The sequence below is a fragment of the Rattus rattus genome, chromosome 6, assembly GCF_011064425.1.
Source record: "Rattus rattus isolate New Zealand chromosome 6, Rrattus_CSIRO_v1, whole genome shotgun sequence".
In the NCBI taxonomy this organism is placed as follows: domain Eukaryota; kingdom Metazoa; phylum Chordata; class Mammalia; order Rodentia; family Muridae; genus Rattus; species Rattus rattus.
Window position 1 is genome coordinate 117,119,427 of NC_046159.1, and position 26,055 is coordinate 117,145,481.

The 26,055-nt window shown below is 41.2% G+C and overlaps 1 protein-coding gene across 1 annotated transcript in view; it reads right to left on the reverse strand.

Moving 5' to 3' along the window:
* The window catches only part of Cped1 (cadherin like and PC-esterase domain containing 1), a 269,733-nt gene that overhangs the window by 202,679 nt on the left and 40,999 nt on the right, over positions 1–26,055 (reverse strand). The window contains exon 3 of the mRNA XM_032905260.1: positions 4,750–4,856. Coding sequence (XP_032761151.1) covers positions 4,750–4,856 — 107 coding nt within the window. The remainder of the gene's footprint in view (positions 1–4,749; positions 4,857–26,055) is intronic.

Sequence of the window (26,055 nt, forward strand, 5' to 3'; positions counted from 1 at the left end):
GATAGCTGAGTAGTACTCCATTGTGTAGATGTACCACATTTTTTAATCCATTCCTCTGATGAAGGGCATCTGGGTTCTTTCCAGCTTCTGGCTATTATAAATAAGGCTGCTATGAACATAATGAAGCATGTGGCTTTGTTGTATGTTGGAGCATCTTTTGGGTATAAGAACACATCAAAATGATAATTCACCATGATCAAGTAAGCTTCATCCCAGGAATACAGGGATGGTTTAATATATGAAAATCCATCAATGTAATCCACTATATAAACAAACTCAAAGATAAGAACCACATGATCATTTCATTAGATGCTGAGAAAGCATTTGATAAAATTCAACACCACTTCATGATAAAAGTCCTGGAAAGAATAGGAATTCAAGGCCCATATCCAAACATAGTAAAAGCCATATACAGCAAACCAGTAGCTAACATCAAACTAAATGGAGAGAAACTTGAAGCAATCCCACTAAAATCAGGGACTAGACAAGGTTGCCCACTCTCTCCCTACTTATTCAAAATAGTACTCGAAGTACTAGCCAGAACAATCAGACAATGAAAAGAGATCAAAGGGATACAAATTGGAAGGGAAGAAATAAAAATATCACTATTTGCAGATGATATGATAGTGTACTTAAGTGACCCCAAAAGTTCCACCAGAGAACTACTTAACCTGATAAACAACTTCAGCAAAGTGGCTGGGTATAAAATTAACTCAAACAAATCAGTAGCCTTCCTCTACTCAAAGAAGAAACAAGCCGAGAAAGAAATTAGGGAAATGACACCCTTCACAATAGTCCCAAATAATATAAAATATCTTGGTGTGACCTTGACCAAGCAAGTGAAAGATCTGTATGACAAGAACTTCAAGTCTCTGAAAAAAGAAACTGAAGAAGATCTCAGAAGATGGAAAGATCTCCCATGCTCATAGATTGGCAGGATTAATATAGTAAAAATGGCCATTTTACCAATCTACAGATTCAATGCAATCCCCATCAAAATTCCAATCCAATTCTTCATAGAGTTAGACAGAACAATTTGCAAATTCATCTGGAATAACAAAAAACCCAGGATAGTGAAAACTATACTCAACAAGAAAAGAACTTTTGGGGGAATCACCAGCCCTGACTTCAAGCAGTATTACAGAGCAATAGTGATAAAAACTGCATGGTATTGGTATAGAGACAGACAGATAGACCAATGGAATAGAATTGAAGACCCAGAAATAAACCCACACACCTATGGGCACTTGATCTTTGACAAAGGAGCTAAAACCATCCAATGGAAGAAAGATAGCATTTTCAACAAATGGTGCTGGTTCAACTGGAGGTCAGCATGTAGAAGAATGCAGACTGACCCATGCTTATCACCCTGTACAAAGCTTAAGTCCAAGTGGATAAAGGACCTCCACATCAAACCAGATACACTCAAACTAATAGAAGAAAAAGGGGGGCAGAATCTCGAACACATGAACACTGGGGAAATTTTCCTGAACAAAACACTAATGGCTTATGCTCTAAGATCAAGAATTGACAAATGGGACCTCATAAAACTGCAAAGCTCCTGTAAGGCAAAAGACACTGTCATTAGGACAAAACAGCAACCAACAGATTGCGAAAAGATCTTTACAATCCTACATGTGATAGAGGGCTAATATCCAAAATATACAAAGAACTCAAGAAAGCTAGACTCCAGAGAGCCAAATAATCCTATTAAAAATGGGGTACAGAGCTAAACAAAACATTCTCAGCTGAGGATTATCAAATGACCAAAAAACACCTAAAGAAATGTTCAACATCCTTAATCATCAGGGAAATGCAAATCAAAACAACCCTGCGATTCCACCTCACACCAGTCAGAATGGCTAAGATCAAAAACTCAGGTGACAGCAGATGCTGGCGAGGATGCGGAGAAAGTGGAACACTCCTCCATTGTTGGTGGGATTGCAAACTGGTACAACCATTCTGGAAATCAGTCTGGAGGTTCCTCAGAGAATTGGACATTGCACTACCTGAGGACTCAGCTATACCTCTCCTGGACATATGCCCAAAAGTTAACCATACCTCTTATCTTTCTTAAGCTCTTCCACACCTGGGAGCCAAAGTATTCAAGAATATGAGTCCATGTGGGCCATTCTAATTCAAACAATCACAGTGATATTCTTACAAAAGGTCCATAATTTTGTGAGAGAACATCAAATAAACCCAATCAGGGACATTCTACTAAATATTTAGCCAGTTTTCTTCATAGATGTTAGTTCCATTAAGAGAAGAAAGGCCTGGGAAACATCCAGACTGGGAGAGACTATGGAGACAGGTGGAAAGTGCATCTAACACAGGTACTAGATTGGATCTTGGAACAGAGAAGGGACACAGTTTTAAAAAGATACAAAAACCTAAGTACTGCCTGTAACTCTGTGAACAGTTTGAGTTGATGGTAATTTATTGTTTTGAGAAGTGCACCGTATTGGATATTTCACTAAGCTTAGAGCAAGGTGAGAAAAAACTACATGGAAAAATTTTATTATTTCCATAACCTTCTGCATGCCTAAACTATTCTTGAAATTTAAAAATATGAAGAGGGAATTTCCACATAATAGAGACCACACTTTATAAGCACCCCCTCCAACACACACACACACACACACACACACACACACACACACACACACACACACACTTGCACATACACACACACATACTTGCACATTCTCTCTCTCTCTCTCTCTCTCTCTCTCTCAGTATCTCTGCTCTTCTTCTTGGTTCTGCATCATTACAAAGTCTCTCTTTCATGAGAATTTAACGTTGGTGTCTAACGCCTTCATATTTTAAGAAAAGGTGGTGATGGCTACAGAAATTACTAAAATCCTTTAGTTGACATGTGATAGAACAGGAGTTTATCATGAAAGACCTTGTTCCTGAAGTGCCTTAGGGTTTCTCAGCTTTGACACAATCACTGTATCGGGCTTCTTTGTTCTTAGTCGTGAACATTAACCAATATTTAACAGCATCCTTGGCTTTGACCAATAGGTGCCATAGCACATTTTTCTCCTGTTTGTAACAAACGAAAGATATCTTTCGGTACCATTCAATAAGGAGACAAAACCTCTCCTTATTGAGGAGGAGTGAAAACAAGAACTGATTAAAGATATGTGATGGTCTTACACTTGGGTATGTACAGGGATGGGAGGAGGGAGACACAGGAAGACTTTTACAATTTCAAGGTCAGCCTAGACTGCATAGCAAACTCGAGGCCAAACCTGAGCTTTGTCAAAACACAAAACCACCCCAAAAGAATGTGCTTACCCCAAAAGTCAAGGGAATAAAATATTATAAGAAAAAATTAGAGGAAAACCAAAATTGTCTAGACCTTCCTTGCCATCGAGCCAGCGGCGTAGGCTACTATGACTTCAGTTAGGAGGCAAACACCAGTGTGGTTTTGGTGCTTTCCTCACAGGCTGGCTGTAAGCATCAACACTGTGTAACTTGTCTAGCATAATGGCTAGCACATCAGACAGGCCTTCATTTCAACTTCACTTTTGAAAGCTCACACATTGTGGGTTTACTAGGATATCCCAGTTTCCTTTCTCCTGCCATGATAAAATGTCTCCCACCCAGAGAAACCTTGGCAGGAAAGTGTTCACTTCAGCTTGTGCTTTCTTGTCCCAGTTCATCACCGAAGGAAGTCAGGGTGGGAACTCAGGCAGAGCAGGAGTTTGAAGCAGAAAACGCCCTGCTGCTTGCTGGTTACTCTCGCATGTGTTAGCTCCTGGGTTCATGCTTGACTAGCTTTCCAATACAACTCATGGCCTCCTGCCTAGGGATTCTACGGCCTACAGTAGGCTAGGACCTCCTGCTCATACAGGCCAATCTGACCCAGGCTATTCTTGAGTCAAGGCTTTCTTTGCTCTTGGATCACTCTAGGCTGGGTCACTGTGGTATTTGAAGCTGACTAGGATATGCACTAAGATTGAAACAGCCAGTACAATGCTACAGAAAATATTTTTTCTACTGTGATTCAATGAATTGAGGATAAGCAGCATTCAATAAGGCTGCATAATTGCAGGTAAAGTTTGTGGCCTATTGAGTTAAGGAAAGAAAAGAAAAGAAAAGGAAAGAGTACTTGTAACAGTCAAGCTAGGGGAAATTATATTAAAACAAACAAACCCCAAGTCTGTTTTTTTGCATTACATGTTGAAGAATAAGACGTGGCATTTCCTGTTCTATCTTCAGTGTCCCCAGAGGCCCACAGGGTACAGGGTTAGTTTGTCACTGGTTAACTAACCCTTGTTTGCTATTGGGACCTGATAATATCTTTGGGAAGTGTGGTTTCACTAAAGGAAGTTAGACCATTGGGAACAAGCTGTTAAAGGGCACATTGTGACTTTGACCATTTCCTTCCTCTGTCTCATTGCTTCCTGGATACCACAAGGTGAGCGATTTCCTTTACCCCAGATTCCCCTTCACGATGTGCATCCTCAACACACGGACAAAGTCAACAAGGCCAAATGACCATGGTCTGAAACTCTGGAACTGAGAGTCAAAGGTAAATCTTTCTTCTTTCTATGCTAGTTTGTCCCAGGTATTTTGTTACAGTGTCAGGAAGCTAACTAACTCTTTAAACTTTTCCCAAAGATAAAGTGGTTCCAATTCCTGAGGAATTAAAGACAGAAATATATGGACCCAAACCTTCCAGTTGTAATACTATTCCATAGGGTTGACCAAATGTGTTTATACTTTGACAGTATTTACCCTTTGATGTAGGCTTAGTCGACACATGTGCTCCCTGGGTATGCAGGGTTTCCCATCAGCTTCCCTAGAAGGCAGGCAAATGAACAGATCCCAGGAGTTCAAACCACCTAAAAACATTAAACAACATTTAGCTCCTTGCCAGTAAAGTGTGTGATTATTTAAACTCTAAAACATACTGCAACACTCTTTATAGCAAAATGCTAATACTCAGAATAACTTAAATTTCAACTCTGACTCAAAAGCTTAATGTTTTATATTTAGCCTTTTAATATAGAGAAAATCTGGATATTCAATATCTATAAAATTCTGTTGAAAATCAAAATTTGAGTATGTATAAAATACCTTAGTCTTTTAAAAAAAAATGTAAGACTTTTTATAAAAAAAAGAATTTGCTGGCAGGAAGTAAACAATAAAAATTTAAAAGGTTTTCTGAAAAACTAATTTGAGATCTCCTTACAGATATTGAAGTGAGGCTCAAAATTCAGAACACAACATGAACTGGAACAACTAATATGTCAGCTTTTACCAAGGACAGAATCCTTTGCCAATAAGTCATCCGTTTTGCCACAATAACTTCTCAACTTAGAAGAGCAAATGCTGGCTCACAGGTTATCATTTATGAGCACATACGAGTTTATTTTCATCGATTCCTCTGTATCCTTGTGAGTGTGGTACATGTGTGTATAGCATGTGTGCTTGAACATGTTTGTGTGTATAACTTTCCTGATCCATCACACTCAATCTCACACTGAACTTGGAACTGTGCTCACAGCCTGCAAACCTGAGTGGTCCTCCTGTCTTTTATGACACAACACTGCTGACACAACACTGCTTTACAGGCATGAGTGGCCACCTTCCATCTTTTTTTAAGTGCGTGTGCTGACGTCACAAGAACTCAGGTACTCTTACTTACTACATGGTAAGAGTTCTTACCACTTAGCCATTTCTTCATCCTACTCAGTTACTCTTTTCTTTCATTTCTTTTCAAGTCAGCGTGTCTTAAATGTAATCGGTGCTGGGAAATGGATAATCCCTGATAGAATAGTAAATGCATCACCTCTTGGAGACAAAGAGTCAGACAGAAAAAAAGTATGTTTCGATTGTCAATGATATGGATGATAAGCAAACAAGTGTACTGAGAATAGTTAAGATGGAGTGGGGCTCAACCTACCAACTAACGTCTCTTGAGACATTTCCCCAACATTTGACGTGAAAAATTAACTTTAAAAATATTTTCTGTGAGTATTGTCTCCCTTATGCGTCATGAGTTGAACATTCTTTCAGAAACTTTTGATGCCAGATCCCCACTATTCCTGCATCATCCAGAAGGACTTCTAAAAAGCTTCGGAGGCAACCAGCTTGTCGAAAGCCCTCACTGCTCATTTCTTTTCCAGAAGAATTTCTCATGTAGAAGTGTAACACTTCCAAAGGAAAGCCGAGCAAATGAAAGAGCTAATAAAGGGGAAGAATTTATAATGAGCAGTGAAATCTCCCTCTTTGCCAACCAAGTACTCTCTCATTTAACCAGCCCCATGCAGTCTGGACTATGTTTCATGGTGTTGGCTGCCTCGTTGCCAGAAGGGAAAACTTCCTGGCAAATAAAATGTGATCTAAACAACGAAAGTCAAGCTCTCAGCTCACAACTGTGCGGCTGGCTTGCTCGTGAAGACGCTGAAAGGCAGCACGGCTGTTCAAAGGGGCAGGAGTGAAGTCAACAGATGAGCTGGGACAGTGAGTCTCATCCGGGCAACAGCAGCCAAGCCTCAGGCTTGGGAGAAGGAGGCTGCTGTGTGTACCCTCCCTTTGAAGACAACTTCAGACCAGTTCCTGGAGCTAAAACCAGATACAGGGCAGTGCTTCTAATCCTCTATTTTGAACATTCAACGGGCTTTGTCAGCCAACATCTTTTGATTTGAATTCAAAGAGAAATACAATGCGTTTTTTATTTCATACTATGTCTGGTTCAGGAAATAGTGAAACCCTAGGGGGGGAAAAACCCTCCTGTCATAAGATCCCCAACTAAATATTTTAAGAAGATAAGGAGATGCAAAGAGAGAGAGAGAGGGATTTCAAATTAAGGGCTTCATTGTTTGGCTCCTAAAACCAGAGAGCATTTTGAATTTCTCCACGGCATGCCTCGTCTGACTTTGCAAGCACACGCAAAATTTCTAGAGGTGGTAGAGAGAAACACGCATTTCAGCGATACACGTTTAAAATTGAGAGACACATTTAAATAATTCAAGGCAATTCATTAAGAATGTTCAGCGAGCAGGACTTTGCTCAAAATGTATTTTTAAAAATGTAAAGAAAAAGAGCAGGCAGTAAGTGCCCTCAGCGGTCTATTGGAGGGGTCTAAAACATTAAAAAGAATTTAGGATAATATAAAATATTACACAGTCTCTTGGCATTCATAAGGTGACCTCTCATCCCTCAAAAATATTCAATTAATATTTTAACTTAAAAATGAATAATTCAAAAGAAAAGGCTCGTAGACCTTCAGTGTTCTCTTAAATGAAGTAAATTATAACAGGAATTTCAAGAGATGTCTTCTATTCTTCTTCTGTAATTATTGTTCCCATGGTCCAAACAGGGCTGATTGTTTCCATTCAACGTTCCTCTTTCCTTCACTGAATTCTATGCCAACTTCCCAAACCTCTATAGGTTAAATATTTACTAATGTTTTCACTTTATCTACATTTCTTTCTCTGGCTTCAGAAGTCAACTCCCTCCACTAACTCCTGCTACTCTCCCGCGCTTTTTTAAGCAAAGGTTTGCTTGTTTCAGGAGACATAATCCATGTTCAGATTTGGCCAAACACACTCAAGCACCATGTTGAAAACTAGAAACTTTGACTGCAGATATTCACCAAGTACATCTCCAAGTCAGCCTTGGAGCATTTTAGGTACAAATTTCTACCTTAGTAAAATTTCAAACTATTGCAAAATTTGGGGGGGGGGGGTGGCATTGAACTCCACCATTCACTAAAAGACAATATAAGCCACCAGCAGACACACGCCCAGCATCTAGCAGAGCTCACAAGCAAGAGACACAGGAACAAGTGCCATACTTGAGTAGATTGTGCATGGCTAGGATAGTGGATAGGCATTTGTCATATGCAAATGTCAGCAAAATCACACTTGAAAAAAACAGACTTCAGCCATTGATGGAAATTCTAGTATCACTTGGAATGTATCTTGCAAGGCAAGACTTCAAGGAGATGACCAGGAGTTCTCTACTTGGCCCTACGTTTGCTTTTTCTGCATCTAGAAGCATCAGTTTTCGACCTGCTGTAAAAAACTGGTATGTCCACATTCTATTCATCTATTCTGGGAACCAAGCTCTACTTCTATACCAGAGTAGCAAGCATCTCTGAGCTGAGCCATCTCTCTAGCCCCAACAGGTAGGAATTTTTGAATATTCATAATGTTCCTCATTTGACAAAGTGATGTTTCTGTTTTAGCTCGTACTGAGCTAAATATGTTTATTAGCTAAGTTGGTTTTGTTGAAAGGACTTGGGGTCAGTTAGTGGTAGAGAGATGTCTGAAAATCTCTTTGATGTCTAGACTTTGCAAGTCGGCCACAGGATGAGAAAGCTTAGCTTAACTCCAGCTACGTTTTATTAGCTGGGTTAAAGTTGTCAAAGACTGAAGTATGACCTTTCATGGTCTTCCTTCCTCTCGGAGCCTAGAAATACTTAGATTTATGGCTGTCTTTTCTTGGGGTGGGATGCTGAACCCTCTCGCAAACCATTCCTTTTTAGGCTGACCCATCAGTACACACAACCTCACTTTTGACTCTGAACATATGACTTCCAGGGGCTGTTGTCTTATTGTTAACTTTCTTTAGTGAATGGTCAAACATTATAGCCCTTTCATTGTCTTTTTGATATATTTCTTTCATATGTAGAGATAGAAGGGCTGAGAAGTAAAACGCAGGTTTGAGTTAAAATTAAAAAAAAAAAAAAACAGGCAAGAGCGTTCTTGGTGAAACTGACGATTCCTTGAGTTGCTAGCCTAAAGAAAAGGTAAATTCTATATGGTATAGAATATTAAATTGGAATTTAAGGTCCAAATCTACAATGACTATATATAGGGTAGTGTGGGATGATGTCACAGGTGAGGCAGGTACAGGATAGAAGGAGGCCTGTCATTGGATGAGAAGGAAGGATGGGTGGGAAAAAGTCTGAAGGAAGAGGAGGAGACTGGAAGGAAGAGGGAGGAAGAGAAGAGGAGGAAAGGCCGAGTAGCCGTGGCAGGACAATGGAGGCTGACGTTAAGATTCCGCTCTGTGTATTTACAGGTTGTTATTAATGTTCTTAAGGGATGGATGGTACCGGGCTTTGTATGTTTAGGTGGGCAATTATATCTTATCAACTGGGTCAAAGATTATTGTGTTGTGTGGTCTTTTATGTGACGGTTTGAGTGTAGCAAAGTGTGCGGCGGCAGGAGACACTGGGCCGCCAAGGAGTTGGGATGTGTTTCCGCCAAGATATCTAACAGATACCTTGGGGCACCGTGGTGCAGGACCTAGCGGGTTAAAGACAACCATACTTTTTTTTATTTTTTATATTTTACAACAACAGGGTAGTTTCAATGAGAATGGCTCCCACGGAGTAGTATGTTTAAATACGTAGTTCCCAGTTGGTGGAACTGTTTGGGAAGGACTAAGGAGTGTCGTCTTACTGATGAAGGTGTTTCACTGTGAGCAGCTTTGAGGCTTCGAAAGATTTGTGCTATGCCCACTGTACTTTCTCTGTCTCATGGCTGTGTCTCAAGATGTGAGTTCTTAGTTGTTCCTGCCACCATGCTTTTGCTCTTGCATCATAGACTCCAACCTTCTGAAACAGTAAGCCCGGGTGAAAATATTTTCATTCACAAGTTGTCTTGCACAGTGTTTTATCACAGAAATGGAAAAGCACCTAAGAGAAGTAGCATTGAATAAAGATAGAAACATCGAACAATTCTTCTAAGATTTATTTTATTATCACTACTATTATTATTATTTGTGTTCATCTATGTGTAGTACACACACACACAAACACACACACACACACACACACACACACACACACACACACACACGTGCATGCACATATGCATGTGCATAGATGCCCTTGAAGGCCAGAAAAGGGTATGGGATCCCTAGAAGCTAATGTTACCATTCTTTCTATGCTGCCAGACATGGGTTCTGGGGACCAAGCTCTACTTCTCTACCAGAGTAAAAAGCGTCTTAACTGCTGAGCCATCTCTCTAGCCCCAACAGATAGGAATATTCATAATGTTCCTCAGTATGTTGCAAATATTTGTTTTAATTAATCTTTTACTCCAGAGATGGACTTTACTGGATATGGGTGTTCTGAGAAGCACAGAAGGACTAGATAATTTGCCCAACAGCTTTCATGTAGTTAATGGACTTGAGTGCTAGATTTCTAGGTCTAACAGCCATGTTCTTGTCACTATTGGCCTCTGTGAAGGGGAGTGACAGAGAAATGTAGCTTTTGATGCCATGTACATTTATGTAATACTTGTGACAGCTATGGGTTAGAAACAAGGATTGCACAAACTTTAGAAGTAAAGATGGACAGGCAGACACACAGACACAGACAGGCAGACACACACACACCTTATATAGCTTTGGTCCTTTTTTTAGTTATTTCTCAGGAAGTCTATTCTCCTCTGGAAACTTGGAGGGAAGAATGACTGTAGCAGGTATAACCTAGATCCTCACACAGCACTAGACCCAGTATTAGCAATGCTGCTGTCAACTGAACTCTGTTCGTTCTTCCTGTGTGAAAGGAACTTGTCCCCAGTCACACATGCACACAGAAGCTACAAGTACTAACTTGGCTTCCACCTACTTTCAAAATTAAACTTCTAAAAGTTCCTTACACTGTTTTTTACGTGACTAGTAAGTATTGCTTCTTTCCCTATCACAATGAAACCAAGGCCCTATGAATTAGACTAGCCAAGAGAGGTCATAGGGTAAAGTTCTAGACAAAAAAAATCAAACCGAAACAAAACAGGATGTGCATGTCCCATTCTCCAGCTCAAAATTACAAAAACATTCACACCCTGCAGCCAGCTATTCCCAACCAGCACACGGCTGAAGAAAATGCTCTGTAGGCCACCACAGGGTTTGCTGTGGGAAAAGAAGATGTCACATACAATCCACACTTACGAATTCACACTTAAATCAACACTGTGTATACTTTACTTCCTTCTCAGAGCCTTCTCCGAAAGCAGTTGACATGTCAGTTTTCAGCATGGATTTTTTTTTTAAATCAAGAATTTATCATAAGGGGTGAGGCTGTCTTCAGAACACTTCCGTCTTCCACAGGCAGGCTGCCATGAAAAGCAAACAATTGTTTCCTGGTTCAGAAATAACTTCCCTCGTTGATAAAGGGTGCAGGATCAGTAACATAAGCCAGAGCACAGAGCACTGCGAGATAGTGCTGTTCACATTAGTACCATTTGCAAAGAAGCTCTTTATTCTCAAGGAAGGAGAACTCTACACACTGAAAACAACCTCCCCAACAAACAAGCAAACAAACAAATAATATTACATCTATTCCTGCTCTATTTCATCACAACATTTACTACCTCCTTCTACATTATATAGCTGCTTATTATCTATTTTTCCAATTTGTTATTATTTGTTGGTTGGTTGGCCTTGGTTTGGTTTAGATTGATTGGTTTTTTGGCCTTACTATGTGCCCTTGGTGGGTTCTGAACTCTGATCTTTTACCTCTGCCTCCTAAGTCCTGGGTTACAGGCACACAGCATTCCGCCCATGCTTTTGCCTCTGATTTGAATTTGAGCTCAGGATAGCAGAGACTACAGCTATTTATTCAGTCTTACAATCTTCGTGCCTATCGACCGGCTGAAATATAGAGAGAATGTGTGACGTATTTGTTAAATGTATATAAACGAGCAAGTTAGTAATGTGAGCAACAGAAAAAGAATTACAACTCAGTCAGAAGCTGAGATACTCCCTGTGTCCAATCTCAAGCATGACATACCAAGCTAAAATAAAATAAAACAAAACAAAAGGCCAGGGAAAGAGAGGCCAGGGAAAGAGAGAGGGCTGAGTAAGTAGAGAGGGCTGGCTGTGTAAGCACTAAGTTTGGAGCCCCAACGTCCACATTAAACCCAGGCAAAGTAGCATACACCTATAATCCCCAGGGCTGAAGAAGGAGACACAGCCAATTTGGTAAGTTCTAAGGTCAGTAAGAGACCTTATCTCACAGCCTAGAGAAAGATACCTAATATTGTACTCAGGCCTCCAAATGCTTGCACGCACACACCCTACATATACAATACAAAAGTAGGAAGAAAAAGCAGGCAGGGAAAGAAGAAAGGAAGGAAGAAAGGAAGAAAGGAAGGAAGGAAGGAAGGAAGGAAGGAAGGAAGGAAGGAAGGAAGGAAATAAGGAAGAAGGCAGGGAGGGAAGAAGGGAGAGAAGGAGGGAGGGAGGGAATGAAAGAAAAAGCCAACCTTTTGAAATGCTGTCACAAAAACAGAAAAATTCTGAGAAAAACAGTAGTCTTTTGATAAAAATATTAATAACGATTTTGGTTCATAGCTACTATGGATTAAAGAAGAGGATAAAAGCAAAGGAAAAACAGAGTTAACCTACTTCCAAATGTCTTATATATAGGAACCTCTTCTGTGAACACTTAGAACAGACTTAACATCTATGGTTTAGAAAGCATCCATGAGTATCTACCTACCAGAGCCAAACCTCATTCACTCATTCACAGCATTAGGTGACAATATGCCTTCAGAACACAGGTAGAATTCCTGGTAAAGTTGGTTTTCTTATAATGCGAAACACTAAAGATATTTATTTTAGCTCTATGCATTTTTTTGGCCATTTGTTTGAGGTTTTTTCTTTCTTTATTCTGTACTAGGGACCAAACTGGGTGTCCTACACATGTAGAGAAGTGTTCTACCACTGTACTGAACAAGCCCAGCCCAAGATGTGTGCCTTTCAGATATTTACAATATCTCCTCATAATATGTAAGGCTAATTCATTGTTCTCTTTGCATTGGTCTTCTTTTTACAAGTAAATTGTAAAATTCTTTCTAAATAACAAAAAAAATCTTACTTTTCCTGTATTCTATCCCGATGATAACATTATAGTTTTAGGCCCATTTAAAACTTGCTGATAAATTACGATCTATACTTGATCCCATCTCAATATTGATTACATTCAAATATCTATATCTTCTCTCCAGTCTCTCAAGGTGCATGAACTCATTTTTTTCGTTCTACACATGTAGTCTGATTGATCTACTGATCAGTAATTTGTCTCCCATAATTAACTTTATTCAGTGCTGTTCTTCCAGAGAAGGGCTATTCATCTTCTAATCTCTAACATAGACTCTGTAGATTCTGGTAGGTGTTTCTGGGTTAGTGAGTTCAGCATTTAGCATTAACCTTAAGGCAAGCATTCAACAGGAGTTTGTTATCCTTAACAAATTGGACAATATGATCACCACCCATTATTCAGTTGGGTTCTTCGCCCCAGTAGTCTGGCCATAGGTGTTTGCACTGGCTCCACATCCCTTCCAATCTGATGATGGAATCTCGGTGTCTCAGGACAGAATTTCCAAAGCTTCCTCTCTGCTTCCCTGAACCTTCCTCAGATATTCACCCCTTGGGGGCCTGTGAGGAAGATCATGGAGACTGTTTCTGTAAACAGTTCTCAGCTCCTGGAATTCTTCTGATCTATTCAGAAGCTCAGGAAAGCAATGGTACTTACAGATCCTGAGAAATAAAATACTCTCCCTATGTGGAAATTTGCTTCACAGAGCATGTGAATTTGCTCCCAAGAAATAAGACACCTTATGAAGCGGTTGCTTCAGGAGCCGTGATACTGTTCCCTCCATAACGTTTTAATATACCCATGCCATTTGTTAACTTCCCTTTGAACTATAATTAGGGGCAAGTGTGAGTGTGCCTCTCAGTCTATGTTCTATCTGAGAGAAAACTTATCTTTACCAAAATTTAAGATATTGAGGATGGTGGCCAGATTAAAATGTTTTAGTAGAAGTTAACGCAGCAATAATCTGAATTCTTTTTTAAAAAATGGAATATACATCCTGTCGAATACTCTAATTAAAACGGAGCAAGTTCGTGGGAGAAATGGTTCATTCAAGGGCTACTGAAGGAAGTTCATAAAATGAGCTTAAAGTACTGAAGTCCCAGGAAGTTCTTTAACAGCCTAAAAACAAAGATTAAATGATAAAATGGTAAAAGTAGTGTTGGAGCCACTGGTGTCCATGGCAACAAACCAAGTAAAATACTATTAGATTATAAGTCCCTGGTACCCATAAGTAAGTGGGGACGGATGGCTGAATCCCCATGTAGAAGAAGTCCAGGTACATCAGATAGCTCTCATCACAGCCTCAAAGAGGCAGAGCATCACTCTGCACTATTTGTCTTAGCTGCTTTTTTATTGCTATGATTAAAAACACCAAGCCCAAAGCAACTTGTAGAAGGAAAGGTTTATTTGGGGTTTACCGTTCCAAAAGGATGGGGCCTGTCACCCTAACAGCAAGGCAGCATGGCAGCAGGCAGAACATGGCAGCTGATGCAGCAGCTGAGAGCTCACATCTTAAACCACGAAGAGAAAGCAGAGAGAGTTTACTCAAAATGGCACGTGTCTTTTGAAGTCTCAAAGCCTACTCCAGTGACATATTTCTTCCAGCAGAGCCAAATGTTCTAATCTTCCCCCAAACAGCCACCAACTGGGACCAAGTATTCATATGTCCAAGATCTATGGGAAACATCTCATTCAAACCACCACACCTTTAATAACACCAGTGGAAGGGGAAGCCCTGGGTCCTGCTAAGACTGAACCCCCAGTGAACTAGATTGTTGGGGGGAGGGCAGCAAGGGGGGGAGGATGGGGAGGGGAACACCCATAAAGAAGGGGAGGGGGAGGGGATGTTTGCCCAGAAACCGGAAAGGAATAACACTCAAATGTATATAAGAAATACTCAAGTTAATAAAAAAAATTATATATTCCCAATAGTTCAGTATGCAGAGAGGGAATAGAGGAAGATTTCACAGTGGGAGGACCTGACTATCTCAGTGAGTCAAGCAGGGTCACCTCAGCAATGTCCATTGGTGTTATATTGCTTCCAAGCAAAAGAGCTTCCCTGTTCTCAAAACAGTCAAGATAAGGGGGAATAAAAGGAGGAAGTTCTGAGACAGAGTCACAGCCAAGAAAAGCTTGGGGGGCATGTGGTGACTTTAGAAAGGAGCAGCGGAAATAAAAATGTAATGTGGCACTCTGGGTGGGAGCTTGGAACAGACAAGGCACATTGGATTAGAACCGAAGGGGATGTGGTAATGAGGGGAAGGATTTGTAAAGGTAGAACTGGGAGGAGGGGAAGGACTGGGAGGGGAGGAGGAACTGGGAGGAGAGGAGGGACTGGGAGGAGAAGAGGGACTGGGAAGGGGAGGGACTGGGAGGAGAAGAGGGACTGGGAGGAGAAGAGGGACTGGGAGGGACTGGGAGGGGAAGAGGGACTGGGAGGAGAAGAGGGACTGGGAGGAGAAGAGGGACTGGGGGGAGGGAACAACCAGCATGTAAAGTGGATAAATAAAAATATTTTAAAAACTAAAAAGTTATATTGAAATTTTTAAAAAGAGACTTTAAAAATTAAAGATAATGCTGTTTAAAACGTCCGTGCAACAAAAATCTCTAGAGGAAATAAGATGAAAACTGTTCAGTGCTTTCAGCTGGGCAGAAACCCACATACACTAAGAAGGAGGAGAGCAGACATGTGACACATGGCACACGGAGTTTAGGAGAGGGACCATGAAAGTAGCAGATCTATTTTTCTTGGACAGAAGCTGGAGATGTCTTTGAAAGTGACCAGGCCAGAGGCCAGGGATGGCAAGAAAGGAGTTCAGGGTCCCTGTTTCTCTTCCCCTAAGTGAGAACCACTGTCGTGTGTGTGTGTGTGTGTGTGTGTGTGTGTGTGTGTGTGTGTGTGTGTGTGTGTGTGTGTGTGTCTGCAATCTGCAGAGCTCTCTTTTTCTGAATAACTTTGGAACTGGATCTCTAGATTTTCACGGTGAAAGTGGATTGTATTCATTCTCCAACTTCAGTTCATCCCCTAAATGATTTTAGAGTCATATCACTACTGTCATAGGCTTAGAGGCTATGGAGGGTGTGTATCAGGGAGCTGTGGACAAATCTCCTATGTGAATTTTCCATTATAGGCAAGCTTCTTCTTTCTGGTTAAGCATCACCTTTAATCCCAGCACTCATGAGGCAGAGAAGACAAATTTCTATGCCTCGGGGGCAAACCGGTGTGACAATGCCTTTCAGGAAGCAAAGGCTGTACAGTGATGCCCTGTCTCAAAAACAAAACAAAACCAAGCAAAACAAAACAGAAAGAACGGACTATATGGCCCTGGGTAGAGACATAGCATCCTGCTCCAGTGTTTAAAATATTAATTATTAGTCTCTCCTCCCCTAAGAGTCAATCTGGCTTGCCCTGTCAATCAATCACTTGGGCAGGAGATTGCCCCTCCCCCCAGGAGACCAAAGCCATGCTATGAAGATAAGAAGATAATCATTACTTAATGAGATAACGTATGTATCCTTCCCTCCTGTGCCTTCCCCTAGCAAATGCTTGCAGTTTGCTTTCTACTGCTGTACACCAGGACCAGAGCCAATGTGAGGAGGAAAGGGTTTCTTTCTGTTTACAAGTTACATTCCATCACTGAGAGAAATCTGGGCAGGGATCTGGAGGCAGGAATGGAAGCACAGGTCCCAGATGAGTGCTGCCTTCAGGCTTCTTCTTAGTGACAAGCTCAGCTGGCTTTTGAATACAACCTAGGCTGCCTGCTCAGGGGTGGCATGGGCCGCAGTAAGCTGATCCTTGACCCATCAATGATTACTCAAGAAAAATGTCAAGATTGGGACCAGCGAAGGCAGGCAGCACTGCGAAGCCTCCGCCATGCAGGCTGACTTTGTCGTCATCGTCGTCGTTGTTGTCGTCGTCATCGTGTCGTCGTCGTTGTTTATCAGTTGTTATCTCTTTTGTTGTCTGGACACTGAGTAAAGCCTGGGCAAGCTTTCTCCTCTGTCCTGGGCTTTCTCACCCAGTCTCTGAATGTTCTCTCAACCCCTACTGCTTTCCACCCTGTGACTACTTATAAACAACAGGGCTTTCTCTCTCCCTTTTGCCTTAGTCTTCCTTCTCCGGGCAGCTGCCATGATTTACAGCCTGTCTGTCTACCCTTCTTCCCTTAAAACTCTAATAAAATTGTTCTCAAGCTTCCTTCTGAGTCCATTTCTAAGTTAACTTTATTAATGGAATAAGAACCTAAACAGGAACCCCTGACTCCCCAGTAATATTAATTGCATGCTCTGATAGAACCGAACTCTGGGATGTTCCAAAAGCCAGGAGCACTCACACATCACCCACACCTTCGAGGTGCAGTAGGCTTTAAGCAACAAGAAGATTGCAAACCGATCTTGGTCTTCGGGAATTCAGGACCCCTTCTTAACACTTTCTTTCTGTAGGTGCAGTACCATTTCACTCCTGTGTGCACTTCTTTCTCTCCATTGCATTGGCTATTGTGTCTCCACGGATGGAACTAGAAAATATCATCCTGAGTGAGGTAACCCAATCACAGAAAAACACACATGGTATGCACTCACTGATAAGTAGGTATTAGCCTGAAAGCTGGAATTACCCAAGATGCAATCCACAGACCACATGAAGCTCAAGAAGAAGAATGACCAAAATGTGGATGCTTCACTCCTTCTTAAAAGGGGGAACAAAAATATTCATAGGAGGGGATATGGAGGCAAAGTTTGGAGCAGAGACTGAAGGAACAGACCATCTAGAGCCTGCCCCATATGTGGCCCATATATATACAGCCACCCAAACTAGGTAAGATTGATGAAGCTAAGAAGTGCAGGCTGACAGGAACGGGATATAGATCTCTTCTGAGAGACTCAGCCAGATCATGTCAAATACAGAGGCGAATGCTAGCAGCAAACCATTGAACAGGACCCCCATTGGAGGAACTAGAAAAAGGATTGAAAGAGCTGAAGAGGCTTGTGACCCTATAAGAAAAACAATACCAACAACCAGAGTTCCCGGGACTAAACCACTACCCAAGACTATACATGGACTGACCCAGGGTTCCAACTGCATATGTAGCAGAGGATGGTCTTGTTGGGCACCAATGGAAGGAGAAGCCTTGGTCCTGCCAAGGTTGGACCCCCGGTGTAGGGAATGTCAGGGGGGCAAGAAGAGGGGTGGATGGAGAGGGGAACACCCTTATAGAAGAAGGGGAGGGGGATGGGATAGGGGGCTTATGTCTGGGAAACCGGGAAAGGGAATAACATTTGAAATGTAAATAAAAAAAATCCAATAAAAAAAAGAAGAAAATAAATAATTTCCCATTTGAAGTTCCTTGTGCTTCAGAGGACATTTTCATTTACATTCTAGAGCATTGGCTGGGCTGAACAAGTGCAACTCTATGCTCATGGAGTCCTAGTTTCAACAACGGAAAAAGACAAAAAAAAAAAAAAACACATATCCCCTTCTTCCTTCCATTATCTTTGTCATCCAATACTTAGCGCCCCCCCACACACCCAGAAGTGTAGGTCATCTTCAGCTTGTCCTTCCTTCTATTCCTACCTTCTGGTACCATAAATTACATCAATTCTTTCTAATTTAATTTGATTTTTTACTTACTCACTTTATGTTCCTCTCACTGTCCTCCTCCCACTCACCCTCTCCCAAATCGTTCCCCCATTCTCTTTCCCCTTCTCTTCTGAGTAGGTAGGGTCCCCCTGTGTATCCCCACCCCCACCCCATCCGCTACCTGGCACTTCAAGTCTCTTTGCAGGCTAGGTGCTTCCTCTCTCACTGAGGCCAGACAGGACAGTCCAGCTAGAAGAGCGTATCCCACTCACAAGCCACAGCTTTTGGGATAGCCCCTGCTCCGTTGTCTGGGACCCACATGAAGACCAAGCTGCATATCAAATTGCATCACTTCTAAAATAAACTTCTTAATTATTTTCTGGGCCTTACAAAATCCTACCCCAAAGCTAGAATCTAAGATCTCTGCCATCTCTGCAAAGGCTCCCAAGGGGCCTTGTCACTGTGAATCCTTTATCTTTCTCTGGTGTCACTTCCTTGCGGCTGCCAGAGATGTTCTCCCAGCAGACAGATCTTATCACCACCAGAACAAAACACAGCAGACTGGCAGAACAGCCAAGGTCCTGCAAATCTGCCCCAGCTGGGTCTTCTAATCTTCTTTCCCTAGACTCAGCCTGTACATTTTCACAAAGGCCCTTGTCAACCACACCCACGGATTGGCGCCTGAAGCATTTATACACTCACAAACCTCTCACATGTGATTCACACAGCTGGATGTTCTTGCCTCCAATATTTGCTCAAGAAATCGTTTCTTGGAGGCTGGAGAGATGGCTCAGCGGTTGCAAACACTGGCTGCTTTTCCAGAGGTCCTGAGTTCAGTTCCTAGCCTTCCACCCGGAAGCTTGTGAGCATCTATAAAGGGATCTGATGCCCTCTTCTGGTATGCAGGTAAACATGCAGATAGAGCACTCATACATTAAATCAATAAAGCTTTAAAAAGATCATGACTTTCTTTTTAATACTTTCAGAGGATAGTCTCATTATGTGACCTTTTTGATGATAGTATTACCAGGATGACCTTGAACTCGATATATACCCCGGGCTGGCCTTGACTCTATTTTGTGCTATAGAGGGACCCTGAATTTGTGGTTGTTGGCCATAGCTTCATGAGTGTTGGGATACCCAGATGGTTCGTGTCTGCGTGCAGGTCTGGGAAACGCTGATGCTTGCTCTCCCTAGTAATACTGTGGAAGGTCTTACTTGTCTTCAACGCTTTCTTCCCTATCCACAGCAGTTATAGAGCAATTATTGTTGAATAAAGCTTGAGTGCTTAGTGTAAGTTACAGGATGTACATATGCCTAACTGCAGTAATGTCCTTTTCTTCCTTTGCTAGGGGGGCTGAGGTTTGTTTTTTTTTTTTTGACAGACACCCCTTATACTAAATTCTACAGAACAGCCAAATGGGTTTTTAGTGTATAATTAGCACTGCGACATTTCACCTAACCAAATATTACTCTCCCCTGCTCTATTTAAAGTTATTTTTGCATGGCAGCTTCTTTTAAAGGCAACAACGAAAACCTAGTCCTGTCTGTTTCAACGTGGTAAAATAATTCATTGGGGGACTCTGAGTATTCTGAGAGGGAGGGGACAGTCATTGATTCCTAATTTCTTCCAGGAATAGTTCTATATTGATTCAGTACAGGTGAGAAGTAAGGCTTGAGAGAATATAATTCAAAACCTGACAAAAAGCCCAAGCGTGCCTCAATGGCTCATTATCCAATGCTGAGAGAATTACAGGGTGACGAGCATCTCCTACCCAGACGCACTTATTTCTAACAATCTTTGCAGGCTTAACTTAGCCAATCACCATGTTCCTGGAGGTTCATGGGGGACGGTTCTGTCTTCTATTTTCAAACCAAGTCACAAATAACCCAATAAGCTTGCTCAAGTTCATTTCAAAAATGCTAGGAGAGGCATAAGTCTGAGTAATAAAATGCAGCATTTGGGGAAATGTTAGGGTTAAATGACTTCCTATTTGGTGTAGCTAGACTCCCGTCTTCAGATTTGTAAGGTTTCTTCTTTTTCTTTTCCTTTCTTTTCTTTTCTTTTCTTTCCTTTCTTTTTTTTTTTTTTGCATATACAAGTAGATACAAAGAGATGGAAAATTTAGATCTAAGTGATGAGCATTGTTTCTTCTCAACATATCATTGACACCTCTGAAGAAACACACAAATACATCATGAAATAAACAGTTTATACTTTGCTCATAGTAGGAAGAAGCTCAAGAGCCATCAGAGAGAGATTGAGAGAGAAAGAGAGAGAGAGAGAGAGAGAGAGAGAGAGAGAGAGAGAGAGAGAGAGAGAGAGAGTGTGTTGTGTGGCTGGGGTGTCGATGGGGGTGGGGATTCAACTTAAGAAAGTCCAGGGACCTCAGTTAAAATGTATCCTTAAACTAAGGGCAGCAACCTTGTCTCACGGGCATGACAATGAATTCCCATGCACAGGTAACATTGCAGGTGCTGAAACATGAGCGAGAAAAGTGCATTTTCATGAGTCAGTAACAGTGGATCCCGAGTGATAGGTACAACCTGGGCATTCTCCCAAGACTCTTGGTGCCCAAAACTGGATAAGTTAAACAAGGAAAGGGATGGGGAACAGGTGGGCAAGGCTATCACCTAAGACAAGTTTCACGCACTTCACATTTTCTTTCTTCTGAAACTGGCGATGCTCCCAGAAGCCAAGAGTATATCAGAAGTGTCTCCCGAGGCTAATAATTCTGTCATCTTTGAGATGAAGAATATTCAGCCCACCAGAAAGCTATGCCAAGTACTGTTAAAGTGGATTGTTCCTACGAGTCTGAAGAGCATATTTTACCCAGCATATTTTAACAGAATTTTGCTAGGTCATAGCATCATGTGGTCTATTAGCTTTCCACCTTTACAGAGATGCTTAGACCCTAACACACTCTTTTCGCCTCTAAGCATTTATTACAAAAAATTTCAGTAACAATCTATTTTTATGTTGTCGCTATTTAAAATTACTTTTGCTGTTTTATTAACGCTAAATTTTAATAGTCATGCATAAATTTTACAACTGCTTGATTGTCTAACTTCTATCGTATTGTTTTCCCTAGAATACATCTGTTTGCTTCAAAAGTGTAAGTATTTTAAATTTTATAAATTGGTCAGCTTATTTTCTTTAAAAATATTTTCGTAAGTAATGCATGGAAACTGCTTTTCTCAGAATCCCCATCAACCTTAGGTAATAGTGTCAATTTTCGATTTTGACTGTGCCATGAATATAAAAATGGCCATATTTTACATCATTCTTCCCCAGCATTTTATGAATTTCGGATTCTATTCTTTTCTGCTTTGGCATTCAGGATTGCTTTTCTATGAATATCCAAATACCAAATGCTAATTATAAAAGTCTTACAGATAAAATTTTAGCATTAAAGATGGCACCGAGAATATAATATTGTTTAATTGATGAGCAGAAAATCTCCATAAAAATGAAAATATGTGTCCCTTTTAATATCATCAGACTTAAAAAAATATGGTACCAGCTAAGACTCTAAACACCTAGGCCAACACCATATGTAAGGAAAAGTAAAATAGGAATCCACTGATCCAATAATTCCTTATTACCACTCAGATATCCAAAATCCGATACAGATGAATACTATAGGAAAGCTGTATCTTATAGTAACAAAAGGAAAGGTTTACAGATCAGGTATAGCCATTTAATTAAGAAAAAAAACAAAAGGAGAAAATACATATTCCCTGCAGGGTATACAGGCAAGATGTTGTGATTTATGATTTCATTTTTATTTTTTGAATTATGTGTAGGTGTGTGTCTGTCAGCCTGTCTGTCTGTGGGATTATACATGAGAGGGCAGAGCTCTCGGTGGCCAGAAGAGAGTGTCATAATCCCACAGAGCTGGAGTTACAGATGTTTTTAAGCTGTCTGAGGTGGACACTAGGAACTGAATTTGAGTCTTCTTGCAAGGAAGTATGTGAGCGTAACAGCTGATCTATTTCTCTTTATTAAAAGCTGAAGTTGACAGAGAAAGAGAGAGAGAGACACACACACACACACAGAGAGAAAGAGAGAGAGAGAGAGAGAGAGAGAGAGAGAGAGAGAGAGAGAGAGAGAGAGCGCTCTTGGAAGCCACTTCATCTTCATCCATCTTCATGTATGAGCTATATATAATACTTTGGAGGGATGGGTGCTTTTGGAACTGAAATTTTTGGTCACAAACTCTAAATGCCTACTTTATCTCCTTCTGAAGAGAATTAAGTAAGTTAATACACACACATACACACATATTATATTACAATACATTAATTAATATGCAATGAAAGATAGCTTAAAATCATTTAATTTGAAGCAGTAAAAAAAAATTGAAACTATACCTACATGGGAAGGTGTTTTATCACCAACTATATCTAAACAGCAGGAGATGACAGAACTGGTGTCTGCGTTCCACCATCAGGGATACCTGGAAACACACATCATTGTTGACCCGTTATGTGGCAGGGTGATGGGATTCAAGGTGATTTTCAATGTCTTCCTTGTAGTTGCCAGTCTCTGGCTGACTATTCTGCCATAGACATAGAACATGGTCCTAAACATAAAAATGCTCTAACTTCCTAAGCAATACAGTCAGAATATGCACAGGGGTAAAGAAACAGACTTCTTTGAGATATCAGACGTCTTTGTACCCACCGTGTATCTGCCAAAGTGCTTCAAAATTCCAATAAAATGTTTCGAAGTTGACATGAGTCTCGATAATGTTAAAACTCAAAATGCCTCTAAGACAGATTGCCTTAAAGATATTCAGTGGGTGTTGGTTGTGGTGTCTAATGCCTTTAATCCCTGCACTCAAGAGACAGAGGCAGGTATCTCTCTGAGTTCAAGGCCAGCCTGGTCTACAGAGCAAGTCCCAGGACAGCTAGGGCTACACAGAGACATCTCTGCCTCAAACACAAAAAGGTTATTTAATGGGTAATCAGGTTTATTTCTATAAAAACCAGCAAAAATAAGGTTTCGTCGTGTTATTTTCATGCTCTATTCATTTACAAATTAGGTATTTCAGGCATCAGACAAGCTAACATGCTGACGAACTCTATGTTATTTCTCCTGAAGACAGATAAGTATTGAATAAGCATCCCTGAGAATATGAACAAGAAGGTGAGTGCTCATTATTTCTGACAAGGTGGCTATATGGATAAACCATACCGATAACTCACAGTAGCAGTATACTTTCTTAGTGCAATGATGTCAAGAGGACCAGAATGTAGCGTCACCAGGAATCCACATCCTTAACCTGCCTCCCAAGCCCACTGAGTCAGATCCTCTAAGAGCTGAGTTCAAAGTCTGCCAGTTAACAAGTCTTCCAGACAGTTCCACTGCCTGCCAAGTCTGAGAAGGATGGTCCTGGCAAATCAGCAGGTACCACGGTGGAGCGCTACCAACATATGTTTTTAGCAAACAGACAGGGGTTCCCTTTAATTGCTGCTGATCAGAAAAAGCTGGCGGAGACGCAAGCCCGCTCCATCCGAGACCTCTCTGTCCTCTGTGCCCTCAGTCTCTGCTTGATCAGTCTGATAAGGAAGTGGCATGCTACAAAGATTTTTTGAATTCCAAGAATTCTCTGTTCCAAGGGGGAATATTTTGCTCCATAAATATATACGCCTTTAACATTTTTTTTATTCAAGAAAGAACTGAAAGCTGCGGTCGTTACTATTAACTTGTTGGTAAACTTTGTTTCTTAGAAAACAGAAGGGAAGTCACAACAAGGTTCCAGAGAGCCTTTACCAGGAAAGAGGTGAGTTCGTTCCTCGAAATAGTTATGTGCACATCCATTGAGTATATGGAAGGTGCTATGCTATGGTATGCTATAGAGAATACCATATAACTGGGTAATAAAATATTTTCAGTTTATGTTGTTTATGCTATAGAAGGAGAGATAAGACGAACATGTGAAATTGTTTTTAAAATAGCACAAAACATTCTCTAGGCACCAGAGATGTATTGATGAAGCATGACGAGGTCTCAGACAGTAAATTTATTGTTTTTTAATTCAAGAAACAGTTATGGGGAAGTTAATGTATTTGTAGAGTTTAAGAAATCACATACTGCAAATGCTATGATTCGTGTATGGCTCTTATGTCCTAGGAAGATTTGAGTATTGGAATCCTGGTCCCTATTGTAGTGGAGTGGAGTGGCTTGAAATATTTTTAAAGTGAGACCCAATAGGAGGTCCTTAGATTGAGTCGGAGCCAGCCTACAGAAAGGATGTGGGAACAAGTTTTTCCCTAGCTTCTTGTATGTGACCCTTATTGGGAGAAAAAAAAGAAAACCTAGATTTACACAAGAGGAAGCACTAGGAAATAAAAGTCTGAACAGCCAGTGTTCGTATTCTGTCTAAGCTCCACCCCAACAGCTACCTGGGAACAGCCAGGTATGCTCCGCCCTACAGTTGCCAGGCAACAACTAGCTGTGCCTGACTATAAAGGGGGCTGCTTGCCCTCTCCTCTCCTCTGCTGTCTTCCCTTCTGTCCCTGTCCCTTCTCTCTCCATTCCCCCTCCCCTTCCCTCCATATGCTCATGGCCGACCTTTCCTCTCCTCTTTTCTTCTCTCATTAAACCTCTCCACATGGAACCATGTTGGCTTGGTGTGTTCTGTCTGGGCACGGGCTGAGATTTAAACCCTAACAGCCAGTCCATGTAGAAGGCTTTGGAATGTGATCGAGAAAATTACTGTAGTTCACCATTCTACATATACGTTAATGTCATTAGGAAAACCATTAAAAATAATGATATCTACCTCCAGTCCCTTCCCAGAAAATTTTTATTTAATTTCCTCCAATGAGACCTGGGCACTGGCTTAAAATATTTCAACCTCCTTAAGTTATTCAGAGATGTGAACAGGCAAGCCAGAGCAGGGAGGCAGAAGCATTAGGCACCATGGCGTAGAAATGCCTGGGCCCCACGCTTTACTTAAGCAAATAAAAAGGTACAGCAAAGCAACTGCAGGATGCTTGTGCCCTGGTGGAGGCACCCAGCACAGGGATCCGCGACAGACAGAGTGTGTTGTTGGGGAATGAGAGAGTCTGACATTGAGCTGTCGTCCCTAGGAGGGACATGGAATATAGAACTCGGTACAGAAACATGTCAGACAAGAACAGCAGATGGTGCTGGCAAGATCCATTCTGTGTGTCCGTTCTGTGTCACGTGTGTCCAGGAAAGGTACCAAATAAACAATGCCTTTCTGACAGACGCCTACTGCTTGCCTCTCAAAAGTCTTCCTATAGCCGGCGGATTATGATTTACACTGTTTAAGGATATGTAGGTTCAGTAAGTAAATTACTGAACTTGCAAAGTAGAAAAAAAATCGATGGAATGTCAAGATAAGGAGCAAAAAGATGGATGTTTCAGAGAATACCTACATTTGGAGGAAGAACACAAGGAGGAAGGTGTTTAAAAGATGGAAGGAGCCATTGTGACTCTCCGTAGTGGTCTCCATTTTCTCCAAAAAGATGCTCCTTTGGTGAGGGCTGAGAGCTACAGTTACTCATGGGTATAAGGGTAAGCACTGAGAAGGCAGTTTGGAGTGATAATGGTTTAGGAAAATGACAGTAGTAGATTCTTCTCTAA